General features: G+C 39.5%; 1 protein-coding gene across 10 annotated transcripts in view; it reads right to left on the minus strand.

Annotated features, from left to right (window-relative positions):
- SNX13 (sorting nexin 13) overlaps nt 1-22,659 on the minus strand; it is a 148,930-nt gene that overhangs the window by 97,405 nt on the left and 28,866 nt on the right. For all 10 annotated transcript variants that reach the window (XR_003092908.1, XR_003092909.1, XM_025198237.1 and 7 more), the window contains exons 7-14: nt 22,083-22,171; nt 20,999-21,082; nt 16,421-16,559; nt 15,252-15,340; nt 13,394-13,493; nt 9,816-10,009; nt 7,840-7,944; nt 4,605-4,737 (exon numbers count right to left, since the gene is read on the minus strand). Coding sequence is in view for 8 of the 10 variants with exons in the window: in XM_025198237.1 (XP_025054022.1) it covers nt 4,605-4,737; nt 7,840-7,944; nt 9,816-10,009; nt 13,394-13,493; nt 15,252-15,340; nt 16,421-16,559; nt 20,999-21,082; nt 22,083-22,171 (933 nt within the window). In the remaining 2 variants the exon portion in view is untranslated. The remainder of the gene's footprint in view (nt 1-4,604; nt 4,738-7,839; nt 7,945-9,815; nt 10,010-13,393; nt 13,494-15,251; nt 15,341-16,420; nt 16,560-20,998; nt 21,083-22,082; nt 22,172-22,659) is intronic.

The following is a 22,659-nucleotide window of genomic DNA, read 5'->3' on the forward strand; positions in this document are numbered from 1 at the left end:
GTCCTAATGCCTACCAAGCCACCGCTGACCCAAGCAAGGTCAATTCCAGCCCACAGCCTAAACCACTGCTGACCACTCCACTAAACTACCATTTCCACATGGGTAACAGAGAGCAAGGACTCTGTCCCAGGGAATAGCTCCCAAAATGCCCTGAATAATACGACTCACTTGAGCTTCTAAATGCTACTCATTCCCACTCCCCTTTCAAAAGCATACAAACCCATCTAAAGACCTCCCAGTCACCACAACACATTTCAGAAGGAAGTAATGGGACCAAATCATATATGAAGAGAAACTATGCTCATCTACATAACTTTATGATCTCTCTGGCTGTAGATAGACATGTTGATTGAAGATGAGGTGGTGGACCTAAATGGGAGCCACTGATCATGATATCCACTCTATCCCGGAAAGTTTGTTATACTCTTAATATTTTAATCTTTCCATAAGGTTTTGTCATTTATTGTAGGTTGCCCTGAGCCTTTTGTGAGAAGGGCAGCATATACAATTTAACAACTAAATATATCAATAAATAGGGTAAATGTATTGTGATTTTTAGATTCAAAGTGAAGCAGTTTTAAAGTCATGATTTAGCTTCATTTGCCACAGGATAAGAGTGGGCAAAAGAAAGTTGCAATAAACCATCTGACACACTTAGTACTAGCAAGTCCCTCCCTAATTTATACAGATTCAGCTTTCTATGTCCTCCAGTGTAGAAAATGTCTCATATTTGCTTAACTCAATCATAAAGCTTTGTTTTTCACACTCCATTTTGAAGTCCTATGTGAAAATGCTGTATCCCACTGACCTGTTTCCCCACATATCTATGCATCTCCTCACCACAACTTCCTGCCCTTCAAACACAGAATATCGACATAGTAATTGAATTGTTTCCAAGTGATACGCACTTGGAAACACTTCAGAAAGAAATGTTTCAGCCAGAGGATGCAAGTAGAAGACTAGGGCACTCTTCAGTTTGCAAAGGAATAGGCTGAGGGGTATATAAGAGGTCTAATAAAAACTATGAAGAACATGGACAAAGTGAACCAGGAACTGTTATTCACCAAGTCTTTAGAAGACTAAAACTAGGGGGAACCCACTGAAGTTAGACCAGTTTGAGATTAACAAGAGGAAGAGCTTTTTATGCAGCACAAATTCTAGAACTCATTGCCACAAAGTTGTAGAAGCCATTAGTTTAGTCAGCTTCAAAAAAAGGGTGGGGGGAAGGAGACTACAGAAATTAATGGATGATAGTTTCATTAATAACTAAAGCAGAACACAGTCAGGGATGTCTTTTTAAAGCAATATGATGGATGCCAGGGAGAGTACATCAAGGAACAGATCACTCTAGATCAGCGATTCACAGCTAGGGTGCTACAGCACCCTGGGGTGTCCTTCAGATGTGCCACAGTATGTTAGCACTGTTAGATGTACAAACATGACTGACAAGATAAAAACTCAGAGATTTCGAACAGAAATCCATAGCATTAAAAAACAATTTCCAACTTGTGATCTTGGAGATCCCTGTAACAGAAAAAAATGCTCCAATAATTTTCTGCAGTCAAAAATGAGTTAAAAGTTAAGTATCTGCTATTTTCCAAAGGGTGTCTCGAGTCTAAAAAGGTCTAGAACCACTGCTCTAGATATGCCCTGCTCATGCGCTCTCCCCTCTAAAACACCCATTTCTGCCACTGTTGGAAACAGAATACCAGCCTATGTGAAACACTGGTCTGACCTCATATGGTATATTTTGGGTTCAACCCTGGCTGGCACATTTCAAAACACTGCAGTCTCCTCTCAAGCTACCCCTCTCCGCTTGCAGGAAGTGAGGGCAGAGGGGAGAACAGAAAGGAAAGGTCAGAGGGTGAAGTGGTAGCAGGGGATCCCAACCTCAAACACTTCCTCTTCCCCTCACAATGGGAAGGCTAGAGGAAATTGGTGCAAAAACGGCCCACCTACAGCACTGGTGGGGATCCTAGAGGTCTGGCAGGGAAAGCAGGGAAATATACACAAGGATAGCACACTAGAGCTGGGTGCAAGTATATCAAAAATGAAATGTTCTAAAATAGTACCTCATTTTAAAAGGTACCCTCTTTTGGATTATTTTACCCATTTCTGGAATGCTTCAAAGGTCTTGTGCATCTGTACAGCTGGCCCTTAAAGAGCTTCAAAGGCCATTAAAATGTTTAATAATAGTTACCTCTGTTTGTGCCTCAAGTCATACTCCTGACATCTATAACACTTTTCCTGAAGCATGTTTCCCCCAACATTACTTTAATTTCCCTTTAACTTGTACCAGAGATGAGACTCTCAGTGTGGCATAAAAACATATGTTCATGTGTAGATATGGTTTGATTTTTTTCAGCGGGAAACATCTGATGATAGTCCTCTGACAGAGGACTTCAGCTAGAGAAGAGGGAGCAATGAAGACAATATCTACACCAAATTTCTGTACACCACATTCAAAACATATTGCCCTTACATGGAAAAGTTTGTGGTATAGTACAAAAAAAATACACCAGTCCATAAAGGAAGTGCAAGCAATTTATTATGGGAAGGTAAAAAACCCAAGTGTTTTTGCATGCATGATGTTGAACATTATAAAATGTATATGAATTTAGGTTTCACTAGCTATTTACTGTAATTAAAGGACTGATGGCAAGGCATGCATTGAAACACTTTAAGCAGATACCTTCTACTCTATAGGACCAAAGGAAACACCACATTATAGTCCATAAGACCAATATTTCTTTGTTACCCTTACCTCATCATACTAAGATGTATGGGGGGGGGGGGGGGTTGTTGTTGTTTTTTTTCCCCCTCCCCCTTCATTCTAAAATGTGGGGGGGGGGGGGGGTGTTGTTGTTGTTTTTAATTATAATCATCTTGTTTGTACCGCAAAAGAACCACAAATTGACTTTGCAGGCTGTCTGGAAAAAAACCCTGATAGCAACAAACCAAACCACCCAAAACAGAGCATTATTTAAAGGGGAATTTCTGAAATCTATTTTGCATTATGCAGCTTACCATGAAGTAAAGATTTTGCTATAGCTAATTCGATTCTAGATCTACAAGAAAAAAAAATCATGGACTGTATGCCCAATTTATCAGAAGAAAAGGTAGTCATCACTTTTTCCTGCTTCAGAACAGAAAAAAAACCCACCTAAACACAAATATAAAAGCTAGCAGAACTTCATTCAATAGCAGTTATTGGCTTTATTATTTATCTTGATATTCCCTATATTTATACAAATTGGGATCTCTGTATGCCATTGATGAGACCACACAAGCTATTTATTATATATGGGATGCATTAATACTTAGCGGTCTGCAAAGACAAAATTATTAATGAAATGGAATTGTCATACGGAAATGTTAGGAAGAACTATATTGAACAGCTTGATCAAAGTAGAGGGGATAGAACAGTTATAAAAAACTCCCAGGCAAGAAGCAGAGTAGATGTAGAGGTAAAATGAATTAGCTAGCAAGTAAATATTGGTCCACTAGGCTCTATTATACTAATTTAACCATTCAGAACAGTGGAGAAATTCCAACTTGGCAATTTCAAAATGAAGAACACTGAAAAAATATACTGTAAAGAATGTTACTGTGCTTATAAATACAAAGGAAGAAACCACAGAGGTATTTTCAACTTGTAATTTACAATTCTACAGATAAAATTTACCACTAGAGGGCAATAAAGCATACAAGTACACCTTTCGCTATCACCCATTTCCAAACTTGGTATATAAACAGATAGGGGGTTTTTTTGTGTTTGTTTTGTTTGTTTTTTTACATATTTTTACCACAGTTCAAAACAAAATATTTCATATTAGTGGGGATAAGACATGCATACCCTTCATCAGCTTCTAAACCCTGTATCATGGTACGTGAGAAAAATGGGAGAAAGATTTCTATAAAGAGAAACTCAATTGGTAGAGAAAAAACAGGTGGAAAAAGGAATTTGCCCAGACTCAAGGAGAGAAAGACAAGAAACAATGGTCTGAAGCTATGAAAAGATATGTTTGAAGATCATATGCAATGCTTATTTTAGTTTAAAAACATACAACTTAAGTTCTTCACAATATATGAGATGTACAGCATTTGTATACTATACACACAAATCAGTGACATTGGGGAAACATACATGTGTAGTAAATAAGTGAGTCTTTGAAACTAAAACAAACAGCTCAACATAACAGGACATATGACCTCACACTAGAGGCCAATTTTAGCAGGTGGATAGAGAGAAGAGAAAACTGCAATGAAGTCACAAATGTATTATATCCATTGTCTCCTGTAGGCAAGCTATATCAGAAATGTAGGCACAAAACCTTAAGCTTTGGCTCCTTACAAGTAACAAATACCCATTATATTTATAAGCAATAACTATATTAAAATATGCCTTTATCTGGCTTCTGTAATAATGCGCAAATAGAATTCTAAAATTTGAAAAAAAACCTGTCAAAGCCACAAAAGACCACAGTAGCATGGAAATGAACTAACAGGAATAGAGGAAGGCATTAGAGAAAACCTATATTGATTTATCTAGTTTGAGAGATTATACTGAAATAGTGAAAAGGGAAAAAAGTTTATGACCTCACCTCCTTCACCCTCATCTGATCCTCTGAAACTAGGATCCTTCAACATATCCAGTTCAGCTAGCATGCGCACATATAACGCATTCTGTTTGAATGAAGGGTAGAATTTTTCATCCCGCAGCATCAGGTCATATACCTTATTGAATTAAAATACCAAGATTAAAACTAATCACCACCATAGGTTTCTAGACAAAAGCCTATTAAAATTCTTAGCAAATTGTTTTATGCACCCTATTTTTCCTGCATACACTCTTCTCCTCCCCCCCTTTGCTATACTTTTAGCTTTCCTTCAAACCCCCGATTCTGTAGTTTCCAATTAGAAGTATAGGCAGTCCTCAGACCTACGACAAGATGTGGTTTTCAGGAACCAATTGCAAATTGAAATATTGCAACTCGGAACCAATTTTCCTACAGGAAACAATGTTATAAAATGGGGGACTGGTCCCTGAACTAAGGTCTGATATCCTACTTTCACCAAAAATAACCCAGAATTTTGTATTCAGTCAATTATGGATGAGTAATATAGCTACATTAATGTATTTATATTGTAAACAGCAATCATATTGATTTGGAAGGACTTCTTTGAGGTGACTGCTGAACTTTTTGAAAGGTACTTGGCTGAAGTCTCCTCAGGAGTCCTGGCTACAGGTTTTTCTGGAGTCTTGGCTGCTTTCTTAAAAGAAAGCGTCGGATCAAGCACTGTGAAGTCAAAACTGACGTCAGAAAGTTGAAACAGGGTGTCGATTTATAAAGGTTGTATGTGACAAACGTTGCAACTGGAAACGTTGCAAGTCAAGGACTGCCTGTATAAGTAAATCTGCTCAGATAACATCTTGCTTACTAGTAACAAGTTTTAAAGTTAAAGTTATAACTCATTGCTATATTATACATACATACACACACAATTACATAGGCTAGGGACACATTCAAAAAGCCCGAGTCTGAATTGATCTAATCTTTGCAGGTCAGTCTAACCTGCCTAGGCTGAACCGGTTTGTAACCATACAGACGTCCCCACTGGACTGAAGAAACGCAGGCACATGCCTGCAGTGGCTCAAGCTAGAAGATGGGAGGTGCTAGAGCAGCCCTCCCTTCCCTTCTACAATGCTGAGCTGAGGGGGGGCATGGCCAGACCCCACCAGGACACTATTAGGAAGGGGTCCCGCCCCCCCCCAACGGCTCCTGACCAATGAGGGAGCCTGCAGGCAGTTGATAACACAACATTTAGTTGCACAGCTGAGAGTTACACAGGGAGTTTATAGCATTTAGCACCCCATCCAGAAAAGAGCCTCTCACTAGTTAAAGCTCATCTTAAATAACTTTTTCTAAGGAAGAAATGGAGGAACAGAACGTTACCAGCTGACCTGTTGATTAGCTCCAAAAAGCCCTAAGTGGACACTGATCCATCTGCCTTTGTCCTGTGCACCTTACACAGACACCTCTCAGCATTAGGTAGCATACCACATGCTGGCTATTGTCTGTGCTGGGGGAGAGAGAAGGAAGGAATCCCTGCTTGTGCCCCCTTGAGGTGGGGGGGAGGGGGGGGGGGAAGGAGGGGCAGAGGGAAGCCAGGCAGTCCCTGCTGGGCCTGCCATCTCTGCCCAAGCTCCAGCCAGGGAGCAAAGGGGCATGGCCAGCCCTGCTCTGGAGCAGAGAGCCCCGCCCAGTGCTGCAAAGCATCCCAGATGCTGTGGGACTCTGGTTTAAGTTAAACCAGGAAAGGGTCTGGGACAGACATTACATAAACCAGGTTTGACCAAAACCAGTTAAGTCTGCTACTATATTCAACCAGGTTCATCTCAAACCAGTTTCAGCCATTTTCAAAATGGTTTGTGTGCACTGAGTGTTTGTTCTGTTACAGGTTTAATCCAGGTTTCAACCAGTTTGTATGTAATGTCCGTCTCTAGCCATAGTCACTGGAATAACTCATTATGACCTCACTAGATGATCCGAATCCAAAATAGGAGTTAGGTAGTCTGTTCGTGAAGAGAGGTCATTTAAGGATGGCAGAATACCACAATATTCTGGTACAGTAACTGTGATAAGAAAATCAGAATCGTTGTTGTCACCTAAAGCCTGCAGAGCTTGAACACAGCATTAATGAATGACCCTTAACTCCACATGTGGTTGGGGGGTGGGGGGGAGGAGGAGGAAGAGACACAGAGACACAGCCATGTCAGGGTAGCCTCGGGGACAAAGAGGTAGCCCCTGAACTTCAAACGAAACAATCTCTCTCTAGCAACACACTAACCAATTGCATGGAAGTGTAAACTTAAAATCTGAGAGTTAGTAATCCAAGGCCTTTTTTTTTTTTTTTTTTTTTTTTAACCAGGCCATTAAGCCTTGCTCCAGATCCAGAAGCTAGTTGTGCCCCTTCATCAACACAGATGATATCATCATCACTGAACCAAACATGGGTTCCAACATCTATCATATTAATTGATAAGCAAGGGTTCATTCCCTTGAGCATCTATTAATATGTCATATACACTACCACCCATCTACATTGGTCAGATGAAGCAATTTTCTTCATCTGAATTAATGAATGAACAATCACCAATCTGACATGAATTTCATAAAGAAACATAAGCCTATGGCAGAACACTAGCCTCCCTAGACATTCCATAACTGGCCTCAAAGTAATTGCCTTTAAACAAAACTTAAAAAAACAAAACCAAAACAAAACCAACTTGTTTCCCAATTTCACATTCAAGTAGTCATCCATGGAAGAAACTGTTAGGTATGGTATCCAAGACTGGATTCTTACCCCATGACCTGGGCTAGCTTTCATAATCCTCATGTCCTTCAGGGTGTTAACTCCTTTGTTCATTCTTTTTGACCTCTTCAACATACTACTTCTATTGAAATTACTTTATTTTTATTTAGTATCCCTGCTCTCTGCTAGTCCATTTACATCATCTGATTAAGTACACTTTTTTTTTTTTTTTTTTTTTTAAAGGTAAATAAAGATTATGCCTCTCAGCTAGCTAGTCTCTAAAAAAGGTGCCACCCTACCCCGTCTTCTACAAACCTATTATTTAAAGTGTGCACTGGTAATGGCACTGGTTTCAGTTTTCCTGTGGATTTGTGTGCCTAAATAAACGAAGAATGACAAATTTGAGGATCAAGTTGCTTGTGTACCTTATTTCTTAAATTTTCACTATGAAGTTTAGCTGTTACCATCAAATGCTGTAGTGTAGTCTTAATGCTTATGCAATAAACTGTGAATACATTATACCTTTCTCTGAATGTCATCAAAGATTTCAGGTGTTGGGTCCTCATGGTTCAGTGTTTCTGCCAATTTTGCTACTAAGCAGTCATCAATATTAACTCTTGGAGAGGCCTGTCAAAGAGATCTAAATTAACTTGCATAATGTTTGACATTGGGTGGGGGGAATAAATAAATCCAAATCTCCAGAAAGTGTTAACCTTCCCTCTTTAGAATGCAAAAATAGGTTTACCACACAAACAGCTATGCCATTTAAAAAACTTAGCAATAACTTAAGGATATGTTTTTTCTTGGTGTGTATATGTGTACACACACACACACACACACACACACACACACTTAAATAGCTACTAGTAAATGCTAATGATACTTACAAGAAAGAAAAGGAGATGATAGTGAAGAGAGCAAATTTGAACTAACACTTCAGATTTTCTGGGCTTGAATCCAGTATTACATGTACTCTTGAAATGCACTCAATGTTAATTCTTTATTAAATTCTCACTAATACAAAGTGAATTTAAGTAATATCCCTGTTCAAATTCGATCAGTTTTCCAAAATCATATTTTCAGTTTATGTTGTTTTTAATATTTTAAAAGTGAATGTTGTACTTGTGGAATGTCCCAGGTTGCTCTTACAGGATACAAACACATAAGTATATATCCTCCAAAGATGCTTAACCATGAAGGAAGAATCAGAGGGGCGACTGAACTGACCTAAGACTTTTGTTTTCTGCTAGAATGGCAAAAAAAATGTTTAACCATGTTAAAACAGTTTTATGCACATAACCAAGATACTTAAGCCACTAAGGCTGCTAACAGAAGGTGCACTTATCTCAGGATAAAGCCAAAGCATACAGACATCCACACATTATCCCAGGATAAATCCTAAAGTTTCCTGGATGAGTAGTTGTTGCAGTTTATTCCAGAATATAGCAAGAGATGTTTGTACAGTTATCCTGGGATAGTATCATTGAATCAATGGCAAAAACTCACTAGACCCTGCTTAGAAGGTTGGTGTGTGTACATGCTAATCCCAAAATCATTTTGTTCCCAGACAGACTATTTATCCAGGGATAAATACAACAACTGTTCCTAGCCTAACACATCAGGTAGCTCATTAACCAGCAGCAAGTTCTGACCACCACCAAAATAAAAGATCTCTCTAAGATAAGGGACTTAGAGGCTGGAAGCAAAACAAACAAGATAGAAGGAAATAAATGTTAAAATGATGTTTGGAAAAAGTCATTTGTTGAAGAAAACTGTGGGAGTGGGGCATGGGAATTGAGATCAAAACAGGTAAGCTATTTAAGTCAGCTATCACAAGCCTGATGGACTATCAAGTTGTACCAAATGAATACATAATGAATAGGGGATAAATTACTCATGGTATATCCGATTCAGTGCTCTACCTCTAAAGTATCCACTCCTGCCACTGTTGGAGACAGGCTACTGGGATGGATAAGACCATTCATCTGACCCAGTATGGCATTTCATATCTTGTTAAAATTGTGTGATGAATAATTTAGATATCCAAAGGGGATAACAAATCATTTGGTTTGGATTCCAAGTAAAGTAAGAAGACACAGATGAAAGGTTGCATTACACAGCTGCACCTTCTCCCTGTCCACCCCCTGCCCACCCCACAGAAGATCCTCAATTTGTAGTTTGATCAAGACTAAACTTTTGCTTCCATCATCTAACAACAGCCAGCTTTTGATAAATTAAATGTACTGCATTTGACAGGTCATCTGTGCACATGCCATTGTTGTTTTCCGAGAAAAAGTTAGCAAAAATAATTTACATAATACAGGAGGTATCCTTCAGGCATTAACTTCAAAATTTTGAACTCAAGCAGCTAGCTCCATCAGATCCATTTGACAAGAAATTGGCACTATCCTTCCAAATTTATCTGGACTCTGAGTTTAGAACTGTAATTTATTTTCCCATAATGAAATTCCACAAAATTCTGGAAAGTATGTTGTTACCTTCTCCGATAAGTATTGCTCATAGATCCCAAATGCAGCTGCTCTTAACAGACCCTTGGTTTGATTAGTCTGATGCTTCCCATCTTTCTGCCGGCTTTGCAACACCTCCAGCTGCTGTTGGGCTGTAACCCTGTACCCTTCCACCGTCATCCAAAAGAAAAGATGTGCTTGGCCTCCAGTCTGCTGCATGTAATCTACAAAAATCAAATTTGTGTAATTATACCTGCTTGGATAAAAGCACATACCTAAGAGTTCACCCATATTGCAGTATAAAAGCCAAGAAAAAAAAACAACACATAAGAATTAATATGGAAACTACTTTATGTGCTAAAGCTGAATCAATACTGACACTCAAACATTGTCATGAAGAGCCAAAAATAGTGAGCTACTGCATACCAATGACTACAGTAAACAAAATCCATGAAGTATAGAAGTAGATGGGTGTTCTTATTCACAGTTGAATCATAGGCCATAGCTATACAGGATATATAAACATGAAGTACAGAATATAAGAACCAGGTCAGAAGTTAAACAGAGTTCTAAAGATTCCATTTATTTATTTACTATTTGAAAAGGGTAATGGACAAGGTAAAAGATGCTGACGGAGTTGGCTGATGCGACTGCAGAGCCACTAGCCATCATCTTTGAAAACTCATGACCATCAGGAGGTCCTGGATAACTGGAAAAGGGCAAATAGTGCCCATATTTAAGAAAGGGAAGAAAGAGGATCCAGGGAACTACAAGCCAATCAGCCTCACCTCAGCCCCTGGAAAAATCATGGAGCAGACCCTCAAGGAATCCATTTCTAAGCACTTGGAAGAGAAAAAGATGATTAGGAACAGTCAGCATGGATTCACCAAGGGCAAGTCATGCCTGAGGAACCCGATTGCCTTCTATGGTGAAATGACTGGCTATGTGGATGTGAGGAGACCAGTGGATGTGGTGTACCTTGATTTGAGCAAGGCTTTTGATATGGTTTCCCACATTCTCGCAGGCAAAATAAGTATGGGCTGGATGAATGGACTGTAAGGTAGACAGAAAGTTGGCTGGGGCATCAGGCTCAGAGAGTAGTAATCAATGGCTCAATGTCTAGTTGGCAGCTGGCATCAAGTGGAGTGCTCCAGGGGTCAGTCCTGGGGCCGACTTTGTTCACTGTCTTCAATGATCTGGAAGACGACAGAGTGCACCCGCAGCAAGTTTGCAGGTGACGCCAAGCTGGGGACGCAGAGGAGGAAATGAGTAGATATGCTGGAGGGTATGGCTAGGATTCAGTGTGACCTAGAACAACTGAAGGATTGGGCCAAAACCAAATCTCATGGAGGTTCAACAAGGACAACTGCAAAAGTCCTACATTTAGGTTGGAACAAATCTAATGCACCAGTACAGGCTGGGGGCTGACTGGCTGGACAACAGCTCTGCAAAAAAAAAAAAAGGACCTGGGGCTTACAGTGGACAACAAGCTCAATATGAGCCAGCAGTGTGCCCTTTTGCCAAGGTTAATGGTATACTGGGCTGCACTGGTAGGCGTGTTGCCAGCAGGTCAAGGGAAGTGATTATTCCCCTTTATTCAGCACTGGTAAGGCCACTTCTGGAACACTGTGTTCAGTTTTGGGGCCCCCACTACAGAAAGGATGTGGACAAGCTGGAAAGAGTCCAGCAGAGGGCAACAAAAATGGTTCAGGGGCTGGGGCACAAGACTTGCGAGGACAGGCTGAAGGAACTGGGCTTATTTAGTCTAGGAGATTGAGAAGAGACTTAATAGCAGCCTTCAACTACCCAAAGGGAGGTTTGCAAGAAGATGGAGCTAGACAGTTTTAAGTGGTGGCAGATGACAGAACAAGAAGCAACGATCTCAAGTTGCTGCAAGGGAAGTTTAGGTTGGATATTAGAAAGAATGTTCTCACTAGGAAGGTAGTAAAGCACTGGAACAAGTTACCCAAAGACATGGTGCAATCTCCATCCTTGGAGGTTTTCAAGACCCAGCTGTCATGACCCAAAAGGCATGATTGTGTGTGCGCGCTTCGGCATCAGAATTATCCACGTTAAGTTGCAGAGCATTGCATGGGAGTTTCCTGTAGCAAGAGGAAACTCCGGTGCAGGGACCAGTTTCCCGCCTTGTCTGCAGCTTCTTTTACAGAGTGCATTGCTCGAGTTGCAAGAGGAATGCACGGTGCAAAAGAGTTCCCGCCACCGGTATGCAAATTCGTTCCCCGTGATTGGCTAGTGCTAAATTATTCACACGTGGCGGCTAGCGATTGGCCTGTTAGCCGTATAAGAGGCTTGAGCAGTTTCCGCCCAAGCTGAAGAGGACTCCACATCCATCTCGTGGGGACTCTGGGTACACGGCAGGGTAACAGAAACCCTGTGCAAGATCCAGAGGAGCGTGGCGGCCTGATCCACCGCCCACCTCTTCCCGTCTTCGAGCGCGACTAATATAAGACGTATTTACGATTTCTACATTGGTGGCCTGTTCACCCAGAGCATCCGGAGCTCTGCACCGTGGAGCCTAGCAACCTCCACGAGACCGTCTGTGTTGTGTCTGTCTGTAACTGCAACTTAATCAAGCTTTCCAGCCTACACCATTGCCATCTCAGTGTAAGTAAACAATCTTTTAAACTACCGATACGCGTCCGTGCCTAATTCCAGACCAAAGGCCTTCCCTCTCCGCCCCCACGTGCCCGGGCTGCTGGCCACAGCCCGCGTGCAGCGCAAAAAAGGGCTCGGGGTGCTCCCGGCCCGCACACCAGCTAGACAAAGCTTTGGCTGGGATGATCTAGTTGGGGATGGTCCTGCCTTGAGCAGGGGGTTGGACTAGATGACCACCTGAGGTCCCTTCCAACCTTAATTTTCTAGGATTTTAAAGCAAGCATGAAAAACAATCCAATCCTGTTTAACTGCACAGCAAGACAAAATATTATATGGCTCAATTAGTTTAAAGAAGGCTGTTTCAAACTGACAGTATCTGCAAACTTTCTGACCTTTACTCCAATTTTCTGATTTACTGTAGAACCTAACAATCAGGAGGGCACATTAGTCATTCTTACATATGAATAGATTCCAAAAAGTCAGTTTTTAGGGGTTTTTTAATCCTCAATGAACCAAGGGTTAATCATGGACTGCTAAACATTTTGCAGCCCTCCAAACTCAACTTGAAGTTACTGTCATGTGTAGCCTCACTACACTTCAAACAAATATCTAGAGCTTACAAGGAATGTGGCCAAACTTAAAATCAGAGGCTTCATCAGTTCCAGTAGTAAGCCTCACTTAAAAACAAAAGGGAAACAAGTAGTATCATTCTAGAAAGAACAAATATTCATACATGTCACAAAGATGGCTACACTACCTCTGAAAGCTTAAGATTACTTCAGCATTTGGCAAAATATTTAACTTCAACTGTAAAAATCTTACTGCAAAAGAAAAAAAACAATGCCCCCCCCAAAAATCCCCACTCAATTTCTTCTAGATAAAGGAAACTTATCCATTCACTAGGCATATCAATTTCATAATATACATAGTATTGTGGGTTTGTAAGCTCCTACTTGAATAGAAAAAAATCAATCTTTAAGTTAGTAATTTACCCATAAAAAACTGTAGTGCAACATTGTCTACCAGAATGTAGTCCAAAGGGACTGTGCAAAGTTTTCCAAAGTTTGCTGCCAGTTTCACAGTATCTATTTCCTGCAAAAAAAATAGAGCACAGCATATTATCATCAAAAAATGGTAATCCCACCTTTCACTTTTTTTTTTTTTTTTTTTTCCTCCCAGGCACCACAAGTATGTTTACCAGTAAAAAGCTGTTTAAACTAAACCAAAGCAAGATTTACTAGTTAAATTTTCAGGTTACTCCTAAAAACATAATGTAAGTGGGGGGCGGGAGAGGGGTTAGTGCCTCAGAAGAGCATCTGACAGCAGAATAGATTATTCATGTTTTTCAGAAAACTATTCTGTTACTGGTTCTGCTACAGAGCTCCTATGGGATACTGTTCAAGTAACTTGACCTTAAAAACCAAAAAAAACCACAAACCAACCCAAAGCACCTTCTTATTAGATGAGCACTAAACCCATTGATAAAAATTGCTCATCGCAACCCTCTGAAATTTCTTTTCCAGTACAAACCAGCAGAGCCAACCAAGTCATATTCTGAAGTTTGCTCATCATCACTTCATGTCCATAGCAAGATAAAAATCAACCTTCACTAAGGTCCAACATTCCATATCTAAATGTGCAGTAGTAGCCAAAGACCTCAGGCACAGGTCTATTTAGGCACAGTTTAGAGCATCATGCAAAAACAACACTTGTGGGGCACATAAGCCTGCAGCTAAAACTATGCATCTTCCAAAAAACGGAAAAGCCTGGCACACCGAAGCATAAATTACATTAGTCTCTCAAACTCCACAAAAAAGTAGAGGGTAGAAACTGGATAGTAATTATAGAGGCTGTTAGAACACATGACGAGAGTTTCATGAATTTTTTACATGTGGGAAACTTTCAGACTAATGAAATGTAAAGTTGGATGCGTGTCCTAAGCAGTTTACCCTACAAGATGGAGTTTGTATCAAAAAAACGTTTCTCAAATCTTATCAGGTGTTTAGCTTCTTGCTTTCAGGTGGCTTTCAAAAAGCACAGTTTAAAAATGAGTTTAAAAAAAAACAGCTTATCTTTAAAATGACTGAAATACAAAATTTGCAACTTGCAATAGCTACTGATAGAACTGTAAAGTTCAAATATTACTTTCTAGCAGAAGACAGTAGTGAATTTCCCACACAAAAAATAAAATACGCAGGTTCAAACTTCAGCTGGAGTGTACTTGGTAGCTGTGTTGGTCTGAGACAAAAGATATACAAAAAACTAGAACTCTTGGTTCCAAAATGAAACCTTTTATTAGACCAACTGGGAAATCGATAATAAAAGATTTCATTTTGGAACCAAGAGTTCTAGTTTTTTGTATGTCAAACTTTAGCTGTGCACTCAGATATATTTTGTGTACACAGCATCTGAGAGTGTGTACACACACACACACACACACACACTCTCAGATGCGTCACAAAGCACAGTGGTTAGGAACTTAAATCTGCTAAGAATCCAGGTTCCGCTGTGTACACAAAATATATCTGAGTGCACAGATAAAAAGTTTGACATACAAAAAACTAGAACTCTTGGTTCCAAAATATACATACATACGCGCACACACACATGGGACAGTGATGGTGATCCAGCTAGAAAAGCAGCACTCAAGTAAAAGCTACTGCAAGCAGATAAGTGGGTCTCTTAATTGAGCACCACATTTGAAAATATAAAGCTGCAAATCACCCCCCAAAAAAGAAAAATCTAGGTTCTACTGTACAACACAAACACCCACCACTTTTCTTTGTTTGAGAATTTGTAGCAATTTACCCACAATCTCAGTGATTTAACACTAACAGAAAAAGTACTTACTTTTCCTGACTGCAACCTCTGTATTCTTGAATCACATACTTTAACAACATATAGTAAGCTGTTTATTTGATTTTTTATAGTGTTGATATCTGAAAACAAAGAACAAAGACTAATCAATAAAGGTAGATTTACATTAGTTTAAGGAATAAACATTTGACCTTTCTTGATTGTATTTATATTTTATGTATTCCTTTTGTTTTGTTCCTGTTTTTAAATGCAGTATTACCTGCTAGCCTGAGTGTAAACTTCACACCCTAGAATTTTCTTTTTCCCCCCCCAATATACAATGTCCAAGTGGAAGAAATGAAGTGAAACAAAAAACCCACTTCTACTCTTTTCAATGTAACTACTTATTGATTGTTTATTCCCAATTTTACTAAATTAAATACTATTGAAACTCATCTCAGCAACAAGGTCATTTTACTTTAATGCACAAGATCACTATCAAAATGCATTTTAACAAGATGTTTAACTAAGAGATATTATCAGGGATCTGGGTTTTCCATTTGCCATGGGGAAAAAAAAAAAAATTCTCAGGGGAGGGGCAGGGACAGCACAGGCAATGTATGGGAGAGACATGTGCTATGCTATGGCTGCTAAGGTGAGGCACAATGCTAGCACAGGAATTGTGCCCCTCACTGCTGCCAGGTGAGCTGGGGGCACCTCACCTCAGTGGCCATGGCAGGGCATTGTTCCCTCCGGCTCCGGGTCCTGCCTGCTGGGCTGCAGAGGCAGCTCCTGCCTGGAGCTGGTCCAGCCTGGTAGTAAGCCTGAGCCCCACTGTGGGTGCAGAAATCTGAGGAGGCATATGCTCCCCCCCACCTGTCACCTGTGCCTATACCCCACCTTCCTAACACACCCACAACCCCTTCCTCACTGTAGGGGGTTGCAAGTCAGGTTTTCTTTAAATCAGAGAATTTGTGATTTTTTAAAACAGAAAAAAAAACAGGATCCCTGGATATAGTGATGAGAGAACACAGAAATTGGAATTGAGGTAGAGACTGTCTCTGTTCACATCATGATAGAAAACCTCAAGTTTGGTCTTTCTGCAAAGCATTTGAACATTCAAAATGTATTTTAAGTTAAGAGTTTGCCTTGATTGAAATAACCCTTTTAAAACAAATTATCCTGTTGGCCATTTATTTCTTTGTGAAAATTAACACACTAACCATCTCCTGCTGTATCCAAGGATCGCAGATACTGCAGTTCTTCTCCTGCCTTATCTTTGACTGCTTCCAACTCTCCTATATTATCACTTAATTTAATAATGTTCATAAAGGCCTCATAGTTGCAATTGGAATCACGAATCTGAAACATTCGGAAAAATTACAGCACAAATCATACAAATGAAAAAAAGACATCCATGGCATAAATTTCACAGTGAAGTATAAATCAGTCACTTAAGGAATAATGGCAATTTTGATATGGTATTGTACAGCGTAGGTCTTGCTAGAATATGGATTAATGCAACCACTAAATCAATACATATACAAATTACACAGAGGCCTCGCTAACAGCATGAACCAAAGTAGGCCTCACTAGAAAAAAAAAAAAACTAGGCATACCATATACAGCTTGTACAAAGTAGGTTGTTTGTCTTCGTAGGTGCTTTTCAAGGCCAAAGTGAATTGATAAGACCATTACAGGACATGAACAAAAAGGTAAGAGCGACTTGGCTAACAGTTTTCCATACCTGGCAGGAAGGTCATACTAATTGGTGAGAATTAGGATGTATATACTGTAAACACGAAGTTGTCTGTGCATGTCAGTGGTGTTCAACCTTTTGGTCAAATGAGTGGTGTGGGGCCACCTAGCCTGCACCCACCATGATTGGGGTTCCGCACTCCCCTGCACACTGGATCTAAATGGGCAAGACCATGGCCCACCAACCTCCCCACAGACAAGGTGGGAGTTCCACAGGCTGGATGACAAGGCGTCAGGGGCAGAGCACCCCTGGTGTATATAAAAAGAGGCCTAAATCCCCTTCGTACACCACAGAGCTAAGTGAGCAACTTCACTGCATATTATGCTAGTACCACGCCTGAAAATAATTCAGCTAGCACTGTGTACCACCAGCTGGTCATGGATGCCAACATTAGGCATGTTGGTAGACATCCTTGCCAAGCTTTGTCACTATGAGCCAAAGCCTACACTTTCTTATTACAAGGCAGTAAAAGCATACGACCATAGATGGTATCCTGAAAGCACATGTATAGACCATCTAAACTAAAGGAGCATGACATGGTAAATAATACTCAACTGCTCTAACACCACCAATGGAGTCAAATAATTTTGTTGGCCAATAGCTCTAGGAAACCTTGCTTTTAAACACATTCCATATACCATCATGACCTCAAGAACAATCCAACAATCCTACTAAACTACAACAAAGATAAAATTAGAACTGCTATCTTGGATTTGTATCCTTGGGGGAAGTAAGTCTGCATAGAAGTTCAAACTTTTAAAAATTTAGTTTAAAACTAAGCAAGAATGTTTGTGGGTGATACATTTTATTACACCAATTGTGTGGTTGGCATAAAGTTAGACAAGCTTTTGAATTCAATGCATTTGTCGCTTTATTAGAATATTTAGTGTTTATACAAACCTAACCTTTCAAAGATTTTCAAGCTGTTTGCATGGAATTTAAAAGCCTAGTGGTGGGATTCCCACAGCAATGGTGTCCCCTTGGGTAAAAAGCGAGAAATGTAAGAAGCAACAAAATGATTATTGTAGCTAGACTGTTCTCAGTGGTAGCAAATGACAGAACAAGAAGCAATGGTATCAAGTTGCAGCAAGGAAATTTTACATTAGACATTAGGAACCACACCCCCACCACGTAAGAATCAGGAGGATGGTGAAGCATTAGAATGGGTTGAATCTCCATCCCTAAAGGTTTTTAAGGCCCTGCTCAACAAATGGCTGGAATGATCTAGTTGGGGCTGACCCTGCTTTGAGCATGGGGTGTCAACAATCCTTTAACACTGTGGTGCTTAAGTCTTTTGCCTTCTGGGCCAGATCAGGCCTTGGAATCCAACACCACCCCTGCCCAGTGCTCCTACACACTGGAATCAAGTGCCCAAACGAACACACAGGGTTCACGGCTCCCAACAGGTCTGGGCATTTGGCAGCAGGGGAGCAGTACCGCCATTCCCGCACCACCAAATTTTCTGACCAATAGAAAGCGCTGAAAGCCAGATAATTTGGGGGGGAGGGGGGGGGTGGTCAGATCTGGCCAGCAAGATGTTTGAGTGCCCATGCTTTAAATATTTAAAAAACACAACACAGCAATCCCACTGAAAATAAAAAAACTCTGACTCTCTCCTACACTGCATGCTGTCACCTTGTACCCAACACATGGCTCACTGGCCCCAACCCATCTGACCAGGATTTATGATATGATACAGCCCTTGGAGGACTGTGGCAGGCTTCCTTGGTTTGTGCATCAGATCAATTACCCCACAATCAGATTCCAGAAATTTTAGAGTCTATCTATGCCACTCCAGTCCTTTAAGAGTGGAAGTGGACAGCAGAGACTGAATATTTAACCCAGCACACCAATGCTCCCATTGAAAACCTTAAAGTATTGCCATGGGAAGGGTGAGGGTGGGGGGGGGGAAGAGGAGAGAAAAGAGCTGAGGGGGAAAAAAAAAAAAAAAAAGAAAGCCCTGCCTTGCTTCATAAACCAAGCCCAAAAGAACCAATATTCTCAAAAAGTGTACTGGGTATTAGAGGTTAAACGCACTGAAACCAAGCCAGGGAACTCAAAACTTAGTACCTTATAAAGGTAGAAAAGAAAAAAAAACCCAGAAAAGAAATACCTCCCCCCCCATAGGCCTTCTTTTATATATAAAGACAGCAACAAACCAATCCATTAATGTAGGTTTCATGTGACAAGTATAAAACAGCTCTCTTTTCCAGAAAACAAATTAGTATAAATATTCTGATACGGTGATACCAAAACAGAATGTCAATGTATTAATGGCAAAAGAAACAAGTTGGGATGGACTTCACAGAATGCTCAGGGAATAATTAAAAGTGAATTTATGCAGCAAGCTTAAGTAGAATAGACAGAAACAGGCAAGGAAAGAGGGAAAGATTGAAGTGTTTTTAAAAGAAAAGTTTGGTGCCTACAGAACAGTATTATTCTTATACAGTTTGACTTGAGACAGCTCTCAACAGGAAGTGCTCAATACCAAGCCATTTTATTACAACCAGAGAACTTTACGCAGGAAACCTCAATGTCAAAAAAAATTAGTAAAATGACCACTTCCCATTTTTAGTAAGATCATATTTACCTTCTCTGCTTTATACCCCTGACGGAGGCAGAATTTAAGCACCGACTTTATGTCAGTTTGCCAAGTTAGAACTATTTTGAATTATAGACTGAAAAAGCAAGTAGTACCATCAAGCCATCAAGTAGTTGGGGTTTTTTGTTTTTTTTTTTCAGGGAGGGGTGGAAAGGAGAGGAAATTTAATTCATGCAAGATGCCAGATCTTCACTTAAAAAGCTAGCTGCCCTCAAGTAACTTGTCACTAAAAAGGTCCAAAAATGCTAGGATTAGTTTTTAATGAAAGAATCTTCTTCATGGACTTCCAAAACCAGTGAAAAGCTGAAAGGTACAATACTGGTCTCAGAATAATTACAATTCTTCTTTCCAGTCAGCCTAGAAGCTAAAAACACATCCTCCAGCTCTAAGATTCTCAACCTGCTTAGACTTGAGGCACCCTTCAGAAAACACTAGCTTCTAGATTTAATTCATTCTGAGCATGGAAAGATAGAGCAGTTCTTTGTAAGAAAAGGATTCAGAAAGACCACAAAGGGTCAAAATGTGTTGGGACACTACAAATGTTTATATTTCAAATATTTAGGTGTAATCTTCTGAATCACATGTAGATGCGATTATATGGCACCCTTAAAAGGATCTCGGGTCATCCAGGTTGATAAACTTTTGCTGTAGCTAGATGTGTAGGTTGAAAACTTTCCTAATTTTTTTTTTTACCATTGCTTTTCTACCATCTCTGCTAACCTGAAGCTGTAGTATACTAATTTTTCCCTAATTTTTTTCATTGCTTAATTTTAGATCAACATGGTGAGAATATTATAGATTATGCAGGTAGACAATGGAAGCCAGGGAATGACAAACGTAAGGCTGCATATGCAATCTTACATTTTATCTGCTCTTCTGTGCATTGTTTAGGCGACCTCTATAAGCCTTAGAAACTGTATGCCTTTAGCTATACAATCAACACATTAAAATAACAATTTTTTTTTAACGTGCAATAGAAGACTTCCTGAACTGCACAGGTTCCTGCGTGTACAAACTATGATTTCAATGCGTCACGTCTCTTCAAAACCAGTTCTCAGCACAACTCCAAAATACACAACCCCAAAAACTCATTAATGGATTACTCTTGCACTTAAGAATTTTGAGAATTACTATTTTAAATACAGAGACCATTTTGCTCAAATTAGGTCATCTGAAGATGTGTAGGAAAAAAAAAATCAGCCTGAAAAAAAGAAAGTATGAACAATTAAAGCAAAGTATAAAATGAAAAAAAATTCATATACTCAGTTAACCACTGTCATATTATACAATCTCTTCCATAGTAAGTTACTACTACATACTTCTGCTACATACACACTAGCCATGCTGAGATGTCCAGGACCAAAGATGCTCTCTCACAAATATTGTGAAAATACCATCAAAACACCATTAAAAAAAAAAAAAAAAAAGTTAAAACCTTACCATCCATATGACATACTGATTAATATAATCAGGATCACTGAGCTGGTTTATTAATGGAAGAAGAATTCCTCGGGCGAGGATTTCCTGAAACCATCAGAAATTACACAATTATAAATTTACAATTCATACCAGTTAAATCTACACAAAAAGTATAAAGCTCAGATAAAAGCTTATATTTGTTTATACACATGCACAGAAACAGCCTGAGTGATCAAAAGTGAAGAATGCTAGCCTTCAACCTGAAGTCATCTGACCACAAGGGAGAGCTACTCTCTCTCTCTCAAATGACAGGTTCCTTAGAGAAATATGAAACAACAGAACACTGATTTCCATAAAATTAAGAATTTAAGATTAATTTGACAAAATACATTTGATGGCATCCAAATGTCAATTACTCCCCAAGCAGTTCAACTATTTCTCATTTTAACAAATTAAATGAATCACAAAAATCACTGCATTGTAAATACAGAACAATACTAACAGTAACCACTGTATATCCAAGAAATTCTCTCATCTCTAGCAATTTATAAAATCTCATTAGGATAGGATTTGAGAGAGAGACAAAGACAGACTTGGATTTTCAGTTAGTATTTCTCTTCCTAATATAGGCACCTAGGCTGCTTACAGACGTTAAAAAAACCCCAACACAGTCAACGGTGCTTTAAAAAAAAAAAAAACTCCGTGCACTTCTGTGCCAAGCTCAGCGCATGCCCAGAAAAGGCAGCACATTACTTCAACCCAGCTCGCCTGACATCTGTATAGATCGGACATTTCAGCGAGGTTTTCTTTGGCACTTATCTAACAGCAGATTTAAATCAGTTTTAGATAAAGTGTTAAAAAAAGCCCTGCTGAAGCACCAGATCTAGACAGATATTGCAGAGCTAGGTCAAACTAACGTGCTATGCCTCTTCCAGTAAAGCATGGGAGTTTTTGGTTTTTCACGTTTGTCAGCAGCCCCAGATACCTATTATTCATTATTACTGTAAAATACAATGATCATGTTTATACAGCACAGATCTGATATCCTACACATTATGATATTTTGTGCAAGTGACAATTTTAGGATTGTAAAGCTTATATTTACCCTGACAAAGTATCGCATGATCTTGTTCTGGAAGTCTCCAGGAGGTAGCAATATATACAGTAAAACCTCACACATATCCCTTAGAAAACCTGGGAGAAAAGTACGTCAGAAAATGCATACTTGTTGCATTCTACATGTTCCTACGATGAACAAAAAGACCCTCTAAACCTTCTAATGTCTTTACTTTCCAAATTGACTTTATGCCACTTAACTGAAAAGATCTTTTCAAGATCTCACAGTGCACTGAATTATTTTTTTATAAAATAATTTACTGCTTATATTATCTGGAACAGAAATGAACATGTAAAGGGCTTGTTTTGCTCTCAAAGCAGCAGCTAATCCTTCCATAGGTTTGTTTCTCATACTTGCAATGCTTTAGTGCCTATAGGCATAAAAATCAAAATCACTTTTTTTCTTTTCTTTTTAAAGCTAAACCAATTTCTGTTTCCTCATTCAGAGAAAGGTTTACATTGGATGCTTGAAAAGTGATTAGCCTTTCCTTCCCACCATGCCATATCAAGAGTTTTAATAAAGGCACATTTCCATCTGGAATATCTGTCAACCTTTTACACATAAT

This window comes from Alligator sinensis, unplaced genomic scaffold, assembly GCF_000455745.1.
Source record: "Alligator sinensis unplaced genomic scaffold, ASM45574v1 scaffold123_2, whole genome shotgun sequence".
NCBI lineage: Eukaryota > Metazoa > Chordata > Crocodylia > Alligatoridae > Alligator > Alligator sinensis.